Raw genomic sequence first — 23,602 nt, 5'->3', positions numbered from 1 at the left:
TGAATATAACCAATTAAATAAATAAATAATCTATATAAACCTTGACCACCAAGTAATTCACCTCAACCATAATCAAATGACTTAGATGAATAATAACCTATTTTTAAAGGAATATATCTAATAAACTTAGTTGAAAGAAAAGGTATAAATCATATAGAACCAGCAAATCTAACAAAAGAAAGTATACTTAAAGAAAATAAATAATGAGAAAAATCAAAATTAGAAATAAGATAACCTAAATAAGCACCTAAAATAACAACTGTAATAGTTAAAAACTTTAAATAATAAGGTAAAGCAATCACATGAGGAATAGGAAAAATTAATCAAGATAAAAGACTACCACCAAAAACAGCAACAAACAATAGACCAATTATTCCAAATGAAATATAATAACCCTTATCATCAAAAGAAAATCTAGAATAAAAATTATTATCACCAGATATTGAATAATAAAACAAACGAAAAGAATAAGAAGCAGTTAAACCAGTAGAAAAAAAATAAAGAAAAAAAATTAAACAATTAATTCATCTTAAACAAACCATCTCAAGAATTAAATCCTTTGAATAAAATCCTGCTAAAAAAGGTATTCCACACAAAGATAAACTAGAAACATTAAAACAAACTGAAGTTAAAGGTATGAAATTAACAATTGATCCTATAAAACGAATATCCTGAGAATCCTTCAAATTATGAATTATTGAACCTGCACATATAAATAATAATGCCTTAAATAAAGCATGAGCCAATAAATGAAAAATGCAAGCTTTGGATAACCTATAGCCAAAATTCTTATTATTAAACCAAGTTGTCTTAAAGTAGAAAGAGCAATAATCTTCTTTAAATCAAACTCAAAATTAGCGCCCAATCCAGCCATAAATATAGTTATACAACCAATTAAAAGTAAAAATCAACCACAATTATAAGTATCCAATATTGGTCTAAAACGAATTAATAAATAAACACCAGCAGTAACAAGAGTAGAAGAATGAACTAAAGCAGAAACAGGAGTAGGAGCTGCTATAGCAGCAGGAAGTCATGAAGAGAAAGGAATCTGAGCTCTCTTAGTTATAGCTGCTAAAACAATTAATATAGTAATGAGCTTTATTTCAAAAGAATTAGAAATAAAATCATAATAATAAATATAATTTCAACCACCAAAATTTAACATTCATGCAATAGAAATTAAAATAGCAACATCACCAATACGATTAGAAAGTGCAGTTAATATACCAGCACTATAAGATTTTACATTTTGATAATAAATAACTAAACAATAAGAAACTAAACCTAAACCATCTCAACCTTATAAAATTCTAATTAAATTAGGGCTAATAATTAAAAAACCTATAGAAAGAATAAATATTAAAACAATAATAATAAAACGATTTATATTCTTTTCACCAGATATATAATCCTCTATATAATAAATAACCAAAGAAGAAATATATATAACAAAAGATATAAAAATAAGAGATATTCAATCCAAAATTAAAGTTATAACAACTATAGAACCATTTAAATTGAAAAGCTCTCACTCAACAAAATCTCTATAATCAATTATTAAATAATAAATACCTAAAATAAAAATTATAGTTCTCGAAATAAACAAAGAAAAAAAACTCAAAGAACAAATAGAAAATAAATTCACGGCCTAAGATGAAAAACTTCATATCATTGATTCCACAAAACAATATTTTAATTAAAATACTTAAGCAAACTAAACAAAGAAATATTCACCCTTTAAACAGAGAATATTTAAAGGCAATCCATGTAAAAGTAAAAGATGATATTCACGAAAATAACCAAGAGAACAAGTATAAACACCAGAATAATAATTCCCATGCTGAGAATAAGAATATATATACAAAGTATAAACAGCTCTAAAAAAAGAAAAAAAAATCAAAGCAAAGAATCTAAAAGAAGATCAAGATATAATTCTATTTCATAATCTAATTTCACCTACCAAATTTAAAGAAGGAGGAGCAGCCATATTTGATGATCTTAAAAGAAATCATCATAAAGCCATTCTTGGCATCAAATTAATTATACCCTTGTTAATTAATAATCTTCGTCTACCTAAACGTTCATAAATAATATTAGATAAACAAAATAAACCAGAAGAACATAAACCATGACCAACCATTAGAGAAAGAGAACCTACACAACCTCATCAATTCATAGTCATCAATCCACCAATAACCATTCTTATATGAGCAACAGAAGAATATGCAATTAAAGACTTTAAATCAACCTGACGAAAACAAATAAATCTTACAATAACACCCCCAGATAAACCTAAAGACAATCAAAAATAATTAAACTTTAAACCCAAATAAGAAATAACCTTTATAACACGAAAAATACCATAACCACCTAACTTTAATAAAACACCAGCAAGAATTATTCTACCTGAAATAGGGGCCTCTACATGAGCCTTAGGAAGTCATAAATGAACCAAAAACATAGGTATCTTAACTAAAAAAGCCAAAATTATAAATACATAAAACATAAAATAATAAGAACCAAAATCAACCAATAAAGGAAAATATAAAGTATTAGAAAAATCATAAACCTTAAATAAAACTAATAATAAAGGTAATCTAGCAACCAAAGTATAAAAAATTAAATAAACACCAGCCTGCAAACGCTCAGGTTGATAACCCCAACCCAAAATTAAAAGTAAAGTAGGAACTAATCTAGCCTCAAAAAAAATATAAAAAGAAAGAAGACTTAATCTAGCAAATGAACAATAAAGCATAATTATTAAAATCAAAACCATAAAAACAAAAAAATTTGAATGATATGAACTTAAATAAACTGAACCTCTAGCAGTGATTATTAAAGAACAAATCCAAAAACTAAGTAAAATTAAACTAAAAGAAAAATAATCAATACCAAAATAATATCTAATTATATTCAAATCAGCATATGAATAAACACAAATTATAAAAACAAAACCCGACAGAAACATTAAAGAATGAACCAACCATCAACAATTATTTAATAAACAAAGAGGGATCAAAAAAATAGTTATAAATAAATACTTTAACATAAAGATAAACCAAAAGAATTAAAAAAATCATTACCATGAGAACGAATTATTGAAACTAAAACAGAAAGACCTAAAGCACCCTCACAAACAGAAAAAACTAAAAAAAATAACAGGAAAAAAATAATCATAATCAAACTCCATAAGAAAAACAATAACTAACATAAATAAAGAAAGAACAATATATTCTAATCTCAAAAGAACCATTAATAAATGTTTACGTTTAGAAGAAAAAACACAAACACCAGCAAAATAAATCAATAAAGAAGTAAAAATAGAGAATATAAACATTAGTTTTAATAGTTTAAAAAAAACGCCGGTCTTGTAAACCGGAAATAAGTCCAGCCCCCACTTTTAAAACTTCAGAGGTGGAAAAGCTTCCATCATCGGTCCCCAAAACCGGTATTTTAAATAAACTAACCCCTGAAATGATCAAAATAATAATTATATCATTATCAAATGTAATAAATATTAATTTTATTAAATTAAGACACCCAATATCAATACTGCTTTTTATTATCCTTCAAACCTTCCTAGTTGGATTAATAACAGGAACAATAATAGAAAGATATTGATTCTCATATATTTTATTTTTAACATTTCTTGGTGGTATACTAGTATTATTTATTTACATTACAAGAATTGCATCAAACGAAATATTTCAGCCTAAATCAATCACTATAATTATTACATTAATAATGTGAGTATTTATCATATTAATATTAATTATTCTAGATATATCTATATTTATAGACTTTTTCAAAAACACCGAAACTATAAATATTGATAATTCAATCAATTATCAAGAAATAACAATATCTTTAGAAAAATTATATAATAGACCAACATTCATTATTACAATAATAATAACAATTTATTTATTTTTAGCACTACTAGCAGTTGTTAAAATCACCAATATTAATCAGGGACCTATTCGTAAAATAAGATAATTACTAATGAATAAACCCTTACGATTAAGACATCCTTTAATTAAAATTATTAATAACTCTTTAATTGACTTACCTGCCCCAACAAATATATCATTTTGATGAAATTTTGGATCCCTATTAGGGTTATGTTTGGTAATTCAAATCGTAACTGGACTATTTTTAGCTATACATTATACATCAAATATTGAAATAGCATTCAGTAGTGTAGTACACATCTGCCGAGACGTAAATAATGGTTGAATTATCCGAACCTTACACGCAAATGGAGCATCTATATTTTTTATTTGTATTTACTTACATGTAGGACGGGGAATTTACTATGGATCTTATATATATACATACCTGAATAATTGGTACAGTGATTTTATTTTTAGTTATAGCAACTGCATTTATAGGATATGTCTTACCCTGAGGCCAAATATCTTTTTGAGGTGCAACAGTAATTACTAATTTATTATCAGCAATCCCATACTTAGGAACAGATTTAGTCCAATGAGTATGAGGAGGATTCGCTGTTGATAATGCAACATTAAATCGATTCTTCACATTCCATTTTGTATTACCATTTATTATTGCTGCTATAGCAGCAATTCATTTATTTTTTCTTCACCAAACAGGATCTAATAATCCTCTTGGACTAAATGGAGATATTGAAAAAATTCCATTCCATCCATACTTTACCTTTAAGGATTCTATTACATTTGTAATAATAACATCATTATTAATTATACTATGTTTAATTAATCCTTACCTATTAGGAGATCCAGATAACTTTGTACCTGCCAACCCATTAGTAACACCAGTTCACATTCAACCAGAATGATATTTCCTATTTGCATATGCAATTCTACGATCTATCCCTAATAAGTTAGGAGGTGTTATTGCATTATTTTTATCAATTAGAATCTTAATAATTTTACCATTTTATAATAAAACACCATTCCGAGGCATTCAATTTTACCCTATTAATCAAATTTTATTCTGAATTATAGTAGTTGTTGTATGCTTACTAACGTGAATTGGTAAACGACCTGTTGAAGAACCTTATATTATAACAGGTCAAATCTTAACAATTATTTACTTCACATATTTCTTAATTAATGTCCATGTCGCAAACGCATGAGATAAATTAATTAAGGAATAAAGTTAATTAGCTTAGGAAAAGCATATGTTTTGAAAACATAAAATTAGAAGTTTAACTCTTCTATTAACTTTTCTCAAAAAATTTCACTAAACAAATGAGATAAATAAAATCTTTAAACCAACAAAGAAAATAAAAAAATTCAAAGATAAAGGTAAAAAACTTTTTCAAGCTAAGTACATTAATTTATCATAACGGAACCGTGGTAATGTTCCACGAACCCAAATAAAACCAAAAGATATAATAGCAAGCTTAATAAAAAATATAAAAGAATAAAAATCACCGCCCAAAAAAATTAAAGCCAATAACATTCTTATGAAGACAATTCTAGTATATTCAGCTAAAAAAATTAAAGTAAAACCACCCGCACCATACTCAATATTAAATCCTGAAACTAACTCAGATTCCCCTTCAGCAAAATCAAAAGGAGTACGATTAGTTTCAGCTAAGCAAGAAGCAAAACAAGCTAAAGCTAAAGGAAAAGAAATAATAATAAATCAACAATAAAGCTGATAGTTTATAAAATCAAACATATTAAAACTACCAATTAAAATAATTAAAGACAATAAAATTAAAGCTAAACTAACTTCATAAGAAATTGTTTGAGCAACAGAACGAAGAGAACCTAATAATGAATGATTAGAATTAGGAGATCAACCTGCAATTATAACAGTATAAACACCTAATCTAGTACAACATAAAAAAATAAAAATCCATAAGAAAAAGAACACATATAAGTTAAATAAGGAAAAATTACTCAAACGGCTAAAGAAATCATTAAATTAAAAACAGGGGAAAAATAATAAAGTAGGTAATTAGATATAATAGGAATTGGCTGCTCCTTACAAATTAACTTAATAGCATCTCTAAATGGCTGAGGAATTCCAACAAAACCTACCTTATTTGGACCCTTTCGAATCTGAATATAACCTAAAACCTTACGCTCTAATAAAGTTAAAAAAGCAACACTAATTAAAACACAAATAACCAATAAAAGAAAATTCAAAAAAAATATAAATAAATCATAAAGTATCAATACTATTTGTAGCAAAATCTACATAAATGAATTCTAAATTCAACACATTAATCTGTCAAAATAGTAAATAAATTAATATTAATCAATATAACAAAAAATATTTTAACCATATGGTCCTTTCGTACTAATATGGATTAACAATCTTAGGATAGAAACCGACCTGGCTCACGCCGGTCTGAACTCAGATCATGTAAGAATTTAAAGGTCGAACAGACCTAATCATTGGGCTCCTGCACCCAAAATTTTTCTTAATCCAACATCGAGGTCGCAATCTGCTTTGTCGATATGAGCTCTCAAAAACAATTACGCTGTTATCCCTAAGGTAACTTAATCTGATGATCATAAATTATGGATCAAAATAACAAACATAAATAAATGATATAATAATGAAGAGTTTATCTATTCTTCATGTCACCCCAACAAAACATCATCATTAAAAATATAGAAAGACAAACAAAAAACTATATAAAAGTAAAATGTCAAGCTCTATAGGGTCTTCTCGTCCTAAAGAAGAATTTAAGCCTTTTGACTCAAAAGTTAAATTCAAAAATTTATTAAGAGACAGTTGATTTCTCGTCAAGCCATTCATTCCAGCCACTAATTAAGAGACTAATGATTATGCTACCTTTGCACGGTCAAAATACCGCGGCTCTTTAAAAATACGCTCAGTGAGCAGGCCAGACCTCAAAATATAAACAAGAGGACATGTTTTTGATAAACAGGCGGAAATCAATTTTGCCTAGTTCCTTATAATAAGTTCACAAGGTAAAAATTTCATACAAATAAATATACTAATTCTATCATTATTACAAAAATTTTAAAATTAAATTAATAATCTTAATAAAAAACCTAAAATATTTATAAAATCAAAATAAAAAATAATGAACTAAAACGTAATCCTAAAGATAGCTGGTTTAAAGCTTACTATTATATTTCTATAAAATAAATTATAGGTTATTAACTTCAAAGCTTATCCCTTAAAGAATAAATAAGTTAATATTTTTACTTAAAAAATTAAATAAAAACAAATAACTTTAAAAAATTAAATTTTTTCTTAAGAAACTAGATATCTTGGGAAACGATTAACATCTCATTTCTATAAATAATTTAATAATAATTATGATACATTAACTATAAATTATTTATAAATCAACCCAAATCGAGACAAGTAAAATAAATACTAAAATTTTGATAAACCCTGATACAAAAGGTACAATAAATAAAATCTACTTAAAAAAATTTAAAATAATATTTCATAAAACACTTACATTACCAATAAACTATAATTTAAAAAATCAATTCTATAAAATATACTAAGACAAAAATACAATAAAATTATTTATTGTACACATCTCAGAGCCAATATCAGTTAAATTAAATAAATTAAATTACTATCAAATCCACCTTCATTAACAGTATTTCACTATCAAATCCGTTATAAACAAAAATCTATTGTAACCCACCTCCTCTTAACTATAAGCTGCACCTTGACCTGAAATATTTTATAATTATAAATCTTGAGAATTATAACAATAAAAAGATTCTCTGATAACGGAGATATACAAACAAATAAATTAAGTAGAGTAAATCGTGTATTATCAATCATGGGGTAGGTTCCTCTGAATGGAATGAGATACCGCCAGATTCTTTGGGTTTAAAGACCTTAACTAATAGTACCCTGGTAAATATAATTAACATTTAAAATAATAGGGTATCTAATCCTAGTTTATCATTTAAATTTCACAGATTCATAAAAAGGGCCACAAATAAATTTTAACATTTCACCTTACAAATTTATATTTCAACCCTAATAATATAAACAACTGTTTTAACCAATAATATTCACTTGTATCAATCGTATAACCGCGGCTGCTTGCACGAATTATGCCGATACTAAATCAATTGCTAAATCCAAAATCACTTGATAATTAAATCAAATTACTGCAAAAAGAACATTTAGACTAACAAAACTTACATATAATACAAAGAAAAAGTGAATAAACAAGCAAGAATAAAACTTTTAAAAAAAATTAGAAAATTTTAAATCTATTAATTCAGGAAAAAATAAAAGATTCAAATATTTAAAGAAAAAAAAAGAAAAAAACCACAAACATTAACAAAAAAAAAAGAAACGCCCCTATGTATGACCACAACAACTTCTCTATTATATATAATTAAAGATTAATATGGAACATGTATAGCAATAAATGTATTATATTCTTTCTTATTTAATCTTTCTTTTCACTAATAAATAAAGAAAGATTAAATAATATAATAAATATATTTTATACAATTATGTAATTTAATATAATATGTTATTAATATGAATTCTTTTTTTATATTAAGTTAACTTTCATATATATTAGTTAAATAATCTAATTATAGATAATTTACATAATTATATTATTATAATTAATATAATTATTTATATTAATTATAATATTTTATATTTAAATTAATAATTTTATTTATTATATCCAATTATAATATTATTAAATATTAAATTACATATTATTATATATATTATGTTATAATAACCTATTTTAAGCTAAAAACATAAGTAGCTATAATCCTAGGTAAATAATTGCGCTAAAATAATCAATTGATAATGGTAAGATGAACTTATAATAATTTAATTTCAATGAAATTTAATATATTAATATAAATTATTTATTATATATATATATATAAAAAATAAAATGAGCAGGATAAATTAATCCTAATTAAACAAAATAATACATAAAAGAATTTCAAAAAAAACTTTCGATTTATATATTAAATAAATGAAGTGCCTGATTAAAGGGTTACCTTGATAGGGTAAATAAAGTAAATAAAATTACCTTCATTAAAATTACATAAGATAGAATTAAACTACCTCCTTTAGTATCAAAAACTAACGTGCATCATACACCTTAATGTAAAAAGGTAAGCTAAACAAGCTAATGGGTTCATACCCCATTTATAGAGGTATCAATCCTCTCCTTTTTAATGACCAACTCTACAAAACTTCTCTTCCTATCAACATTAATGATAGGAACGATCCTGTCCATTTCATCAAATTCCTGATTTGGGGTTTGAATAGGACTTGAGATCAACTTACTTTCATTTATTCCGCTCCTAACAAGAAATAAAAATATAATAATAAATGAATCATCAATTAAATATTTTATTGTCCAAGCAATAGCATCGACAATATTATTATTTTCAATTTTGCTGATTCAAATAAAATATCCCATGGGATGGGAAACAGAATTTATCCCATCAATAATAATTAGATCTAGACTATTATTAAAGATTGGAGCTGCACCTTTCCATTTCTGATTTCCAGAAGTTATAGGAGCATCAAGATGAAATAATTGTTTAACATTAATAACATGACAAAAAATCGCCCCAATAATGGTCTTATCTTATTGTATTCAATTAAGAACTTTTATTTGAACAATTATTATCTTAAGAATTATTATTGGGGCAATAGGAGGTTTAAATCAAACATCCTTACGACAACTTTTAGCATATTCATCAATCAGACATCTAGGTTTAATAATTAGATCATTAACAGTCAGAGAAAACATCTGAGAACTATACTTCATTATTTACTCACTATTAAGATTAATTATAGTTTTATTATTTAAGCAAATAAATTTATTTTTCATAAATCAAATTTATTCAGCCAGAAATATAAAAACCGAAATTAAATTCATAATATTCTTATCTTTATTATCTTTAGGTGGACTACCACCATTCCTTGGATTCTTACCAAAATGAATTGTAATACAATCATTAATAGAAAACAATATAACAACTATTATAACTATTATAGTTGTATTAACTACAATTACACTCTACTACTATATACATATTAGATTCTCAGCTAAATTATATCATACACAGAAAATTCGTGATCTATAAAGATAAAGTCCCAAAAATCAAGAATCATTCTTCCTATAACAGTAATAATTTCAACAATAGGATTGATTTCAACATCAACCTTAATTTCATTATACTAAGGACTTAAGTTAATCAAACTAATAACCTTCAAAGTTATAATTAAAAGAATAATCTTTTAGGCCTTAGAAAAATTTTACACCTCTAGAATTGCAGTCTAGAATCATAATTGAATATAAGACCTAAATATGATAAGAGAGAAAACATCTCATAAGTAGATTTACAGTCTACCACCTAAAATTCAGCCATCTTACCGCAAAAATGATTATTCGCAACAAACCATAAGGACATTGGTACTTTATACTTCATATTTGGAGCATGAGCAGGAATAGTAGGAACATCAATAAGAATACTTATTCGTGCTGAACTTGGCCAACCCGGATCTCTAATTGGGGATGACCAGATTTATAATGTTATTATTACAGCTCACTCATTCGTAATAATTTTCTTTATAGTAATACCTATTATAATTGGTGGATTTGGTAATTGACTTGTTCCACTAATAATTGGTGCACCAGATATAGCATTTCCACGAATAAATAATATCAGTTTTTGATTACTACCACCTTCACTAACCCTTCTTCTTACATCTTCTATAGTAGATAATGGTGCTGGTACAGGATGAACAGTTTACCCTCCTCTAGCAGGAGCTATTGCACACGGGGGTGCATCTGTAGATCTAGCTACTTTTTCACTGCACTTAGCAGGTGTATCATCTATTCTTGGTGCAGTGAATTTCATTACAACAGCAATTAATATACGATCAGAAAGTATAACTTTAGATCAAACACCTTTATTTGTATGATCTGTAGCTATTACAGCATTACTTCTCCTTCTTTCACTTCCAGTTTTAGCAGGAGCTATTACTATATTATTAACAGATCGAAATTTAAATACATCATTCTTTGACCCTGCAGGAGGGGGTGACCCAATTCTATATCAACATCTATTTTGATTCTTTGGACACCCAGAAGTTTATATTTTAATTCTACCGGGGTTCGGAATTATTTCACATATTGTATGTCAAGAAAGAGGAAAAATTGAATCATTTGGAACATTAGGTATAATTTATGCTATACTATCAATTGGACTAATAGGATTTATTGTATGAGCACATCATATATTTACAGTAGGAATGGATGTTGACACACGAGCATATTTTACATCAGCAACAATAATTATTGCTGTACCTACAGGAATTAAGGTATTTAGATGATTAGCTACATTATATGGAACTAAATTCAAGTTCAATCCACCATTATTATGAGCTCTAGGATTTATTTTCCTATTTACAATTGGTGGATTAACAAGATTAGTATTAGCAAATTCATCACTTGATATTGTATTACATGATACATATTATGTAGTTGCCCACTTTCATTATGTATTATCTATAGGAGCAGTATTTGCAATTATAGGAGGTGTCATTCAATGATATCCACTATTTACAGGATTAACTATAAATAATACATGATTAAAAATCCAATTTACAATTATATTCATTGGAGTAAATTTAACATTCTTTCCTCAACACTTTCTAGGATTAGCAGGAATACCTCGACGATACTCTGACTACCCAGACGCATATACATCATGAAACGTAGTATCAAGAATTGGGTCTACAATTTCTATTGTAGGAATCATTATATTCATTGTAATTATATGAGAAAGAATGATTACAAACCGAGCAATTATATTTAGAGCTAACATAAGAAGATCAACAGAATGACTACAAAATAACCCTCCTGCAGAACATAGTTACTCAGAATTACCATTAATCTCTAGATTCTAATATGGCAGATTAGTGCAGTAGATTTAAGCTCTACAAATAAAGGTTTGACCTTTTATCAGAAAATATTTATTAATGGCAACATGATCAAATTTATCTCTTCAAGATGGAGCTTCACCATTAATGGAGCAATTATCATTCTTTCATGATCATACTATGGTCGTATTATTATTAATTACAGTAATTGTAGGTTATGCCCTAAGTTATATATTATTTATTGCCTATACTAACCGTAATATACTTCATGGACATTTAATTGAAACAATCTGAACAGCTTTACCAGCAATTACATTAATTTTTATTGCCCTTCCATCATTACGACTATTATATTTACTTGATGATTCAGTAGATGCAATAATTACAATTAAAACCATTGGACGACAATGATATTGAAGATATGAATATTCAGACTTCATAGACGTAGAATTTGACACTTATATAACACCAGAACAAGACCTAGAAAATGATGGATTCCGACTACTAGATGTAGATAACCGAACAATCCTACCAATAAATACAGAAGTACGAGTATTAACAAGAGCATCAGATGTTCTACACTCATGAGCAGTTCCTGCATTAGGGGTTAAAATTGATGCAACGCCAGGTCGGTTAAATCAAGGAACATTCACAATAAATCGACCTGGATTATTCTGTGGACAATGCTCAGAAATCTGTGGAGGAAACCACAGATTTATACCAATTGTAATTGAAAGAACTTCAGTAAATTTATTTATTAAGTGATTATCTAAGATAATTTAAGGAGTTAGTTAAAATAAATAACATTAGAGTGTCAATCTAAAGTAACTAAAAAAAATTAGTACACCTTGAAATTCATCAGATGACTGAAAGTAAGTAATGGTCTCCTAAACCAAATAATAGTAAATTAACGACTACTTCTGATGGGGAAATTATATCCAAATCCCTCAAATATCCCCTCTTATATGATTCTCACTATTCATTATATTTTCAGCTACATTAATCTTGTTTAATCAAATAAACTTCTTCTCATTTAAACCTAACCTAATTAAAAGAGCAGAAAAAGGAACAATTGAAATAAAAAACTTAAATTGAAAATGATAACAAATCTATTCTCAACATTTGACCCATCAACTAACATCTTTAATTTATCATTAAATTGAACTAGAACATTTCTAGGACTATTATTAATCCCATCACTATTTTGACTTACACCATCACGAATTAACATTATCTGAAATAAACTAAATTTAACCTTACATAATGAATTTAAAACACTTCTTGGACCAAAATCATTTAATGGAACAACATTCATTTTCATCTCAATTTTTATTATAATATTATTTAACAATTTCATAGGATTATTCCCTTATATTTTTACTAGAACAAGACATTTAGCATTAACATTTGCAATTGCCCTACCTATATGGCTAAGATTTATATTATTTGGATGAATTAACCATACTAATCATATATTTACACACCTTGTACCACAAGGTACACCGCCTGCATTAATATCATTTATAGTACTAATTGAAACAATTAGTAATGTTATTCGACCAGGTACATTAGCAGTACGGTTGGCAGCAAATATAATTGCAGGACACTTAGGAAACACAGGACCATCTATAGCAATAAACTTAATCTCATTACTAATTATTGGACAAATACTTCTATTAATTCTAGAATCAGCAGTAGCAATAATTCAAGCCTATGTTTTCTCAATTCTAAGAACTCTATATTCTAGAGAAGTATATTAAACCTATGTTAACAACTCACTCAAACCACCCATTCCACTTAGTAGACTATAGACCTTGACCATTAACAGGAGCAATTGGAGCAATAGTCCTAGTATCAGGACTAGCAAAATGATTCCACCTATTTAATATTAACTTATTCATAATTGGATTTGGAATTACCCTACTAACTATAATTCAATGATGACGAGATGTAGTACGAGAAGGAACATATCAAGGATTACATACAGGATTTGTATCAATTGGATTACGATGAGGAATAATTTTATTTATTGCATCAGAGGTATTATTTTTCGTTTCTTTTTTTTTGAGCATTCTTTAGAAGAAGATTAGCACCAACAATTGAACTAGGAATACTATGACCTCCAATAGGAATTCAACCCTTTAACCCTATACAAATTCCATTACTTAATACAGCTATTCTTTTAGCATCAGGAGTAACAGTAACATGAGCACATCATAGTTTAATGGAATCTAATCATACTCAAGCACTACAAGGATTATTCTTCACAGTGTTATTAGGACTATACTTTACAATACTTCAAGCATATGAATATTGAGAAGCACCTTTTAGCATTGCAGATGCAGTTTATGGATCAACATTCTTTGTTGCAACAGGATTCCATGGTTTACACGTAATTATTGGAACAATCTTTTTATCAACATGTCTACTTCGACACTCAATAAATCAATTTTCACCAAGACATCACTTTGGATTTGAAGCAGCAGCATGATACTGACACTTCGTAGACGTAGTATGATTATTCTTATATATCTCTATTTATTGATGAGGTAGATAATTGTTTTTCTAGTATAAATAGTACATTTGACTTCCAATCAGAAAGCTTGATATAAATCAAGAAAAACAATTCTAATTCTATCAACAAGAGTTTTCATTAGATTTATTATTCCAATAATTGTTATAATCCTGGCAACAACACTATCAAAAAAATTAATTAATGATCGAGAAAAAAGATCACCATTTGAATGTGGGTTTGATCCAAAAAGATCAGCACGAATACCATTCTCAATACGATTCTTCCTAATCGCAGTAATCTTTTTAATTTTTGATGTAGAAATTGCACTAATTCTACCAATTGTAATTATTTTTAAAACTTCAGACATTATAATCTGAACAGTATCAACAATATTTTTTATTCTAGTTCTATTAGGAGGACTATACCATGAATGAAACCAAGGAGCATTACAATGAGCAGAATAAAGGGTTGTAGTTAAATATAACATTTGGGTTGCATTCAAAAAGTATTGATATTATCAATCAACCTTAAATAGAATAAGAAGCGAAATATTGCAGTCAGTTTCGACCTGGAAGATTGGTATGTACTACCCTTATTCTTATTAATTGAAGCCAAAAAGAGGCGTATTACTGTTAATAATATAATTGAACTATAATAGTTCCAATTAAGGAAATGTAAAGCCAATATGAAAGCTGCTAACTTTTTATATTAGCGGTTAAACTCCGTTAACATTTCTAAAATTTATATAGTTCAAATAAAACATTACATTTTCACTCTAAAAATAATATACCTATATTTATAAATACTTAAAAGTAAAAATACTTCCTTAACATCTTCAGTGTCACGCTCTAATTATAAGCTATTTAAGTAAACGAAAAACAATATTACCAAAATAAATATTCAATAAATAAAAGTTAAAAGATAAATCTCTTGAAATTAGAATCATATCAACCTTGAATATAACCAATTAAATAAATAAATAATCTATATAAACCTTGACCACCAAGTAATTCACCTCAACCATAATCAAATGACTTAGATGAATAATAACCTATTTTTAAAGGAATATATCTAATAAACTTAGTTGAAAGAAAAGGTATAAATCATATAGAACCAGCAAATCTAACAAAAGAAAGTATACTTAAAGAAAATAAATTATGAGAAAAATCAAAATTAGAAATAAGATAACCTAAATAAGCAACTAAAATAACAACTGTAATAGTTAAAAACTTTAAATAATAAGGTAAAGCAATCACATGAGGAATAGGAAAAATTAATCAAGATAAAAGACTACCACCAAAAACAGCAACAAACAATAGACCAATTATTCCAAATGAAATATAATAACCCTTATCATCAAAAGAAAATCTAGAATAAAAATTATTATCACCAGATATTGAATAATGAAACAAACGAAAAGAATAAGAAGCAGTTAAACCAGTAGAAAAAAATAAAGAAAAAAAATTAAACAATTAATTCATCTTAAACAAACCATCTCAAGAATTAAATCCTTTGAATAAAATCCCGCTAAAAAAGGTATTCCACACAAAGATAAACTAGAAACATTAAAACAAACTGAAGTTAAAGGTATGAAATTAACAATTGATCCTATAAAACGAATATCCTGAGAATCCTTCAAATTATGAATTATTGAACCTGCACATATAAATAATAATGCCTTAAATAAAGCATGAGCCAATAAATGAAAAAATGCAAGCTTTGGATAACCTATAGCCAAAATTCTTATTATTAAACCAAGTTGTCTTAAAGTAGAAGGAGCAATAATCTTCTTTAAATCAAACTCAAAATTAGCGCCCAATCCAGCCATAAATATAGTTATACAACCAATTAAAAGTAAAAATCAACCACAATTATAAGTATCCAATATTGGTCTAAAACGAATTAATAAATAAACACCAGCAGTAACAAGAGTAGAAGAATGAACTAAAGCAGAAACAGGAGTAGGAGCTGCTATAGCAGCAGGAAGTCATGAAGAGAAAGGAATCTGAGCTTTCTTAGTTATAGCTGCTAAAACAATTAATATAGTAATGAGCTTTATTTCAAAAGAATTAGAAATAAAATCATAATAATAAATATAATTTCAACCACCAAAATTTAACATTCATGCAATAGAAATTAAAATAGCAACATCACCAATACGATTAGAAAGTGCAGTTAATATACCAGCACTATAAGATTTTACATTTTTATAATAAATAACTAAACAATAAGAAACTAAACCTAAACCATCTCAACCTAATAAAATTCTAATTAAATTAGGACTAATAATTAAAATACCTATAGAAAGAATAAATATTAAAACAATAATAATAAAACGATTTATATTCTTTTCACCAGATATATAATCCTCTCTATAATAAATAACCAAAGAAGAAATATATATAACAAAAGATATAAAAATAAGAGATATTCAATCCAAAATTAAAGTTATAACAACTATAGAACCATTTAAATTGAAAAGCTCTCACTCAACAAAAACTCTATAATCAATTATTAAATAATAAATACCTAAAATAAAAATTATAGTTCTCGAAATAAACAAAGAAAAAAAACTCAAAGAACAAATAGAAAATAAATTCACGGCCTAAGATGAAAAACTTCATATCATTGATTCCACAAAACAATATTTTTAATTAAAATACTTAAGCAAACTAAACAAAGAAATATTCACCCTTTAAACAGAGAATATTTAAAGGCAATCAATGTAAAAGTAAAAGATGATATTCACGAAAATAACCAAGAGAACAAGTATAAACACCAGAATAATAATTCCCATGCTGAGAATAAGAATATATATACAAAGTATAAACAGCTCTAAAAAAAGATAAAAAAATCAAAGCAAAGAATCTAAAAGAAGATCAAGATATAATTCTATTTAATAATCTAATTTCACCTACCAAATTTAAAGAAGGAGGAGCAGCCATATTTGATGATCTTAAAAGAAATCATCATAAAGCCATTCTTGGCATCAAATTAATTATACCCTTGTTAATTAATAATCTTCGTCTACCTAAACGTTCATAAATAATATTAGATAAACAAAATAAACCAGAAGAACATAAACCATGACCAACCATTAGAGAAAGAGAACCTACACAACCTCATCAATTCATAGTCATCAATCAACCAATAACCATTCTTATATGAGCAACAGAAGAATATGCAATTAAAGACTTTAAATCAACCTGACGAAAACAAATAAATCTTACAATAACACCCCCAGATAAACCTAAAGACAATCAAAAATAATTACACTTTAAACCCAAATAAGAAATAACCTTTATAACACGAAAAATACCATAACCACCTAACTTTAATAAAACACCAGCAAGAATTATTCTACCTGAAATAGGGGCCTCTACATGAGCCTTAGGAAGTCATAAATGAACCAAAAACATAGGTATCTTAACTAAAAAAGCCAAAATTATAAATACATAAAACATAAAATAATAAGAACCAAAATCAACCAATAAAGGAAAATATAAAGTATTAGAAAAATCATAAACCTTAAATAAAACTAATAATAAAGGTAATCTAGCAACCAAAGTATAAAAAATTAAATAAACACCAGCCTGCAAACGCTCAGGTTGATAACCCCAACCCAAAATTAAAAGTAAAGTAGGAACTAATCTAGCCTCAAAAAAAATATAAAAAGAAAGAAGACTTAATCTAGCAAATGAACAATAAAGCATAATTATTAAAATCAAAACCATAAAAACAAAAAAATTAGACTGATATGAACTTAAATAAACTGAACCTCTAGCAGTGATTATTAAAGAACAAATCCAAAAACTAAGTAAAATTAAACTAAAAGAAAAATAATCAATACCAAAATAATATCTAATTATATTCAAATCAGCATATGAATAAACACAAATCATAAAAACAAAACCCGACAGAAACATTAAAGAATGAACCAACCATCAACAATTATTTAATAAACAAAGAGGGATCAAAAAAATAGTTATAAATAAATACTTTAACATAAAGATAAACCAAAAGAATTAAAAATATCATTACCATGAGAACGAATTATTGAAACTAAAATAGAAAGACCTAAAGCACCCTCACAAACAGAAAAAACTAAAAAAATAACAGGAAAAAAATAATCATAATCAAACTCAATAAGAAAAACAATAACTAACATAAATAAAGAAAGAACAATATATTCTAATCTCAAAAGAACCATTAATAAATGTTTACGTTTAGAAGAAAAAACATAAACACCAGCAAAATAAATCAATAAAGAAGTAAAAATAGAGAATATAAACATTAGTTTTAATAGTTTAAAAAAACGCCGGTCTTGTAAACCGGAAATAAGTCCAGCCCCCACTTTTAAAACTTCAGAGGTGGAAAAGCTTCCATCATCGGTCCCCAAAACCGGTATTTTAAATAAACTAACCCCTGAAAAGATCAAAATAATAATTATATCATTATCAAATGTAATAAATATTAATTTTATTAAATTAAGACACCCAATATCAATAATGCTTTTTATTATCCTTCAAACCTTCCTAGTTGGATTAATAACAGGAACAATAATAGAAAGATATTGATTATCATATATTTTATTTTTAACATTTCTTGGTGGTATACTAGTATTATTTATTTACATTACAAGAATTGCATCAAACGAAATATTTCAGCCTAAATCAATCACTATAATTATTACATTAATAATGTGAGTATTTATCATATTAATATTAATTATTCTATGTATATCTATATTTATAGACTTTTTCAAAAACACCGAAACTATAAATATTGATAATTCAATCAATTATCAAGAAATAACAATATCTTTAGAAAAATTATATAATAGACCAACATTCATTATTACAATAATAATAATAATTTATTTATTTTTAGCACTACTAGCAGTTGTTAAAATCACCAATATTAATCAGGGACCTATTCGTAAAATAAGATAATTACTAATGAATAAACCCTTACGATTAAGACATCCTTTAATTAAAATTATTAATAACTCTTTAATTGACTTACCTGCCCCAACAAATATTTCATTTTGATGAAATTTTGGATCCCTATTAGGGTTATGTTTGGTAATTCAAATCGTAACTGGACTATTTTTAGCTATACATTAAACATCAAATATTGAAATAGCATTCAGTAGTGTAGTACACATCTGCCGAGACGTAAATAATGGTTGAATTATCTGAACCTTACACGCAAATGGAGCATCTATATTTTTTATTTGTATTTACTTACATGTAGGATGGGGAATTTACTATGGATCTTATATATATATACATACCTGAATAATTGGTACAGTGATTTTATTTTTAGTTATAGCAACTGCATTTATAGGATATGTCTTACCCTGAGGCCAAATAACTTTTTGAGGTGCAACAGTAATTACTAATTTATTATCAGCAATCCCATACTTAGGAACAGATTTAGTCCAATGAGTATGAGGAGGATTCGCTGTTGATAATGCAACATTAAATCGATTCTTCACATTCCATTTTGTATTACCATTTATTATTGCTGCTATAGCAGCAACTCATTTATTTTTTCTTCACCAAACAGGATCTAATAATCCTCTTGGACTAAATGGGGATATTGAAAAAATTCCATTCCATCCATACTTTACCTTTAAGGATTCTATTACATTTGTAATAATAACATCATTATTAAGTATACTATGTTTAATTAATCCTTACCTATTAGGAGATCCAGATAACTTTGTACCTGCCAACCCATTAGTAACACCAGTTCACATTCAACCAGAATGATATTTCCTATTTGCATATGCAATTCTACGATCTATCCCTAATAAGTTAGGAGGTGTTATTGCATTATTTTTATCAATTAGAATCTTAATAATTTTACCATTTTATAATAAAACACCATTCCGAGGCATTCAATTTTACCCTATTAATCAAATTTTATTCTGAATTATAGTAGTTGTTGTATGCTTACTAACGTGAATTGGTAAACGACCTGTTGAAGAACCTTATATTATAACAGGTCAAATCTTAACAATTATTTACTTCACATATTTCTTAATTAATGTCCATGTTGCAAACGCATGAGATAAATTAATTAAGGAATAAAGTTAATTAGCTTAGGAAAAGCATATGTTTTGAAAACATAAAATTAGAAGTTTAACTCTTCTATTAACTTTTCTCAAAAAATTTCACTAAACAAATGAGATAAATAAAATCTTTAAACCAACAAAGAAAATAAAAAAATTCAAAGATAAAGGTAAAAAACTTTTTCAAGCTAAGTACATTAATTTATCATAACGGAACCGTGGTAATGTTCCACGAACCCAAATAAAACCAAAAGATATAATAGCAAGCTTAATAAAAAATATAAAAGAATAAAAATCACCGCCCAAAAAAATTAAAGCCAATAACATTCTTATGAAGACAATTCTAGTATATTCAGCTAAAAAAATTAAAGTAAAACCACCCGCACCATACTCAATATTAAATCCTGAAACTTACTCAGATTCCCCTTCAGCAAAATCAAAAGGAGTACGATTAGTTTCAGCTAAGCAAGAAGCAAAACAAGCTAAAGCTAAAGGAAAAGAAATAATAATAAATCAACAATAAAGCTGATAGTTTATAAAATCAAACATATTAAAACTACCAATTAAAATAATTAAAGACAGTAAAATTAAAGCTAAACTAACTTCATAAGAAATTGTTTGAGCAACAGAACGAAGAGAACCTAATAATGAATAATTTGAATTAGAAGATCAACCAGCAATTATAACAGTATAAACACCTAATCTAGTACAACATAAAAAAAATAAAAATCCATAAGAAAAAGAACACATATAAGTTAAATAAGGAAAAATTACTCAAACGGCTAAAGAAATCATTAAATTAAAAACAGGGGAAAAATAATAAAGTAGGTAATTAGATATAATAGGAATTGGCTGCTCCTTACAAATTAACTTAATAGCATCTCTAAATGGCTGAGGAATTCCAACAAAACCTACCTTATTTGGACCCTTTCGAATCTGAATATAACCTAAAACCTTACGCTCTAATAAAGTTAAAAAGGCAACACTAATTAAAACACAAATAACCAATAAAAGAAAATTCAAAATAAATATAAATAAATCATAAAGTATCAATACTATTTGTAGAAAAAATCTACATAAATGAATTCTAAATTCAACACATTAATCTGTCAAAATATTAAATAAATTAATATTAATCAATATAACAAAAAATATTTTAACCATATGGTCCTTTCGTACTAATATGGATTAACAATCTTAGGATAGAAACCGACCTGGCTCACGCCGGTCTGAACTCAGATCATGTAAGAATTTAAAGGTCGAACAGACCTAATCATTGGGCTCCTGCACCCAAAATTTTTCTTAATCCAACATCGAGGTCGCAATCTGCTTTGTCGATATGAGCTCTCAAAAACAATTACGCTGTTATCCCTAAGGTAACTTAATCTTATGATCATAAATTATGGATCAAATAACAAACATAAATAAATGATATAATAATGAAGAGTTTATCTATTCTTCATGTCACCCCAACAAAACATCATCATTAAATATAGAAAGACAAACAAAAAACTATATAAAAGTAAAATGTCAAGCTCTATAGGGTCTTCTCGTCCTAAAGAAGAATTTAAGCCTTTTGACTCAAAAGTTAAATTCAAAAATTTATTAAGAGACAGTTGATTTCACGTCAAGCCATTCATTCCAGCCAGTAATTAAGAGACTAATGATTATGCTACCTTTGCACGGTCAAAATACCGCGGCTCTTTAAAAATACGCTCAGTGAGCAGGCCAGACCTCAAAATATAAACAAGAGGACATGTTTTTGATAAACAGGCGGAAATCAATTTTGCCTAGTTCCTTATAATAAGTTCACAAGGTAAAAATTTCATACAAATAAATATACTAATTCTATCATTATTACAAAAATTTTAAAATTAAATTAATAATCTTAATAAAAAATCTAAAATATTTATAAAATCAAAAAAAAAATAATGAACTAAAACGTAATCTTAAAGATAGCTGGTTTAAAGCTTACTATTATATTTCTATAAAATAAATTATAGGTTATTAACTTCGAAGCTTATCCCTTAAAGAATAAATAAGTTAATATTTTTACTTAAAAAATTAAATAAGAACAAATAACTTTAAAAAATTTATTCCGCTCCTAACAAGAAATAAAAATATAATAATAAATGAATCATCAATTAAATATTTTATTGTCCAAGCAATAGCATAGACAATATTATTATTTTCAATTTTGCTGATTCAAATAAAATATCCCATGGGATGGGAAACACATTTATTGCTATACATGTTCCATATTAATCTTTAATTATATATAATAGAGAATTTGTTGTGGTCATACATAGGGGCGTTTATTTTTTGTTAATGTTTGTGGTTTTTTTCTTTTTTTTCTTTAAATATTTGAATCTTTTATTTTTTCCTGAATTAATAGATTTAAAATTTTTTTATTTTTTATTTTTAAAAGTTTTATTCTTGCTTGTTTATTCACTTTTTCTTTGTATTATATGTAAGTTTTGTTAGACTAAATGTTCTTTTTGCAGTAATTTGATTTAATTATCAAGTGATTTTGGATTTAGCAATTGATTTAGTATCGGCATAATTCGTGCCAGCAGCCGCGGTTATACGATTGATACAAGTGAATATTATTGGTTAAAACAGTTGTTTATATTATTAGGGTTGAAATATAAATTTGTAAGGTGAAATGTTAAAATTTATTTGTGGCCCTTTTTATGAATCTGTGAAATGTAAATAATAAACTAGGATTAGATACCCTATTATTTTAAATGTTAATTATATTTACCAGGGTACTACTAGTTAAGGTCTTAAAACCCAAAGAATTTGGCGGTATCTCATTCCATTCAGAGGAACCTACCCCATGATTGATAATACACGATTTACTCTACTTAATTTATTTGTTTGTATATCTCCGTTATCAGAGAATCTTTTTAGAGTTATAATTCTCAAGATTTATAATTATAAAATATTTCAGGTCAAGGTGCAGCTTATAGTTAAGGGGAGGTGGGTTACAATAGATTTTTGTTTATAACGGGTTTGATAGTGAAATACTGTTAATGAAGGTGGATTTGATAGTAATTTAATTTATTTAATTTAACTGATATTGGCTCTGAGATGTGTACACATCGCCCGTCGCTCTCATT

At 26.6% G+C, this 23,602-nt stretch overlaps 1 protein-coding gene, 1 long non-coding RNA gene and 1 pseudogene across 3 annotated transcripts in view; 1 reads left to right on the top strand and 2 right to left on the bottom strand.

The window, feature by feature from the left end:
- Positions 1–830, bottom strand: LOC126306423 (NADH-ubiquinone oxidoreductase chain 5-like; annotated as a pseudogene).
- A 15,013-nt stretch (positions 831–15,843) lies between these two features.
- LOC126306413 (NADH-ubiquinone oxidoreductase chain 5-like) lies at positions 15,844–16,671 on the bottom strand. Its single transcript, XM_049992050.1, has one exon. The coding sequence runs from the start codon at positions 16,227–16,229 to the stop codon at positions 15,879–15,881; it is 351 nt and encodes a 116-aa protein (XP_049848007.1). The 5' UTR covers positions 16,230–16,671; the 3' UTR covers positions 15,844–15,878.
- A 4,926-nt stretch (positions 16,672–21,597) lies between these two features.
- The window catches only part of LOC126306434 (uncharacterized), a 163,283-nt gene continuing 161,278 nt past the window's right edge, over positions 21,598–23,602 (top strand). For both annotated transcript variants that reach the window (XR_007553535.1, XR_007553534.1), the window contains exon 1: positions 21,598–21,856. This is a non-coding gene — a long non-coding RNA (uncharacterized LOC126306434). The remainder of the gene's footprint in view (positions 21,857–23,602) is intronic.

This window comes from Schistocerca gregaria, unplaced genomic scaffold (genome assembly GCF_023897955.1).
Source record: "Schistocerca gregaria isolate iqSchGreg1 unplaced genomic scaffold, iqSchGreg1.2 ptg000333l, whole genome shotgun sequence".
NCBI lineage: Eukaryota > Metazoa > Arthropoda > Insecta > Orthoptera > Acrididae > Schistocerca > Schistocerca gregaria.
This window is presented reverse-complemented; position numbering and strand designations above follow the sequence as displayed.

Bases quoted from the DNA above. Each gene is read 5' to 3' on its own strand.
- LOC126306413 (XM_049992050.1), bottom strand. From the start codon at position 16,229: ATGGCTGGATTGGGCGCTAATTTTGAGTTTGATTTAAAGAAGATTATT.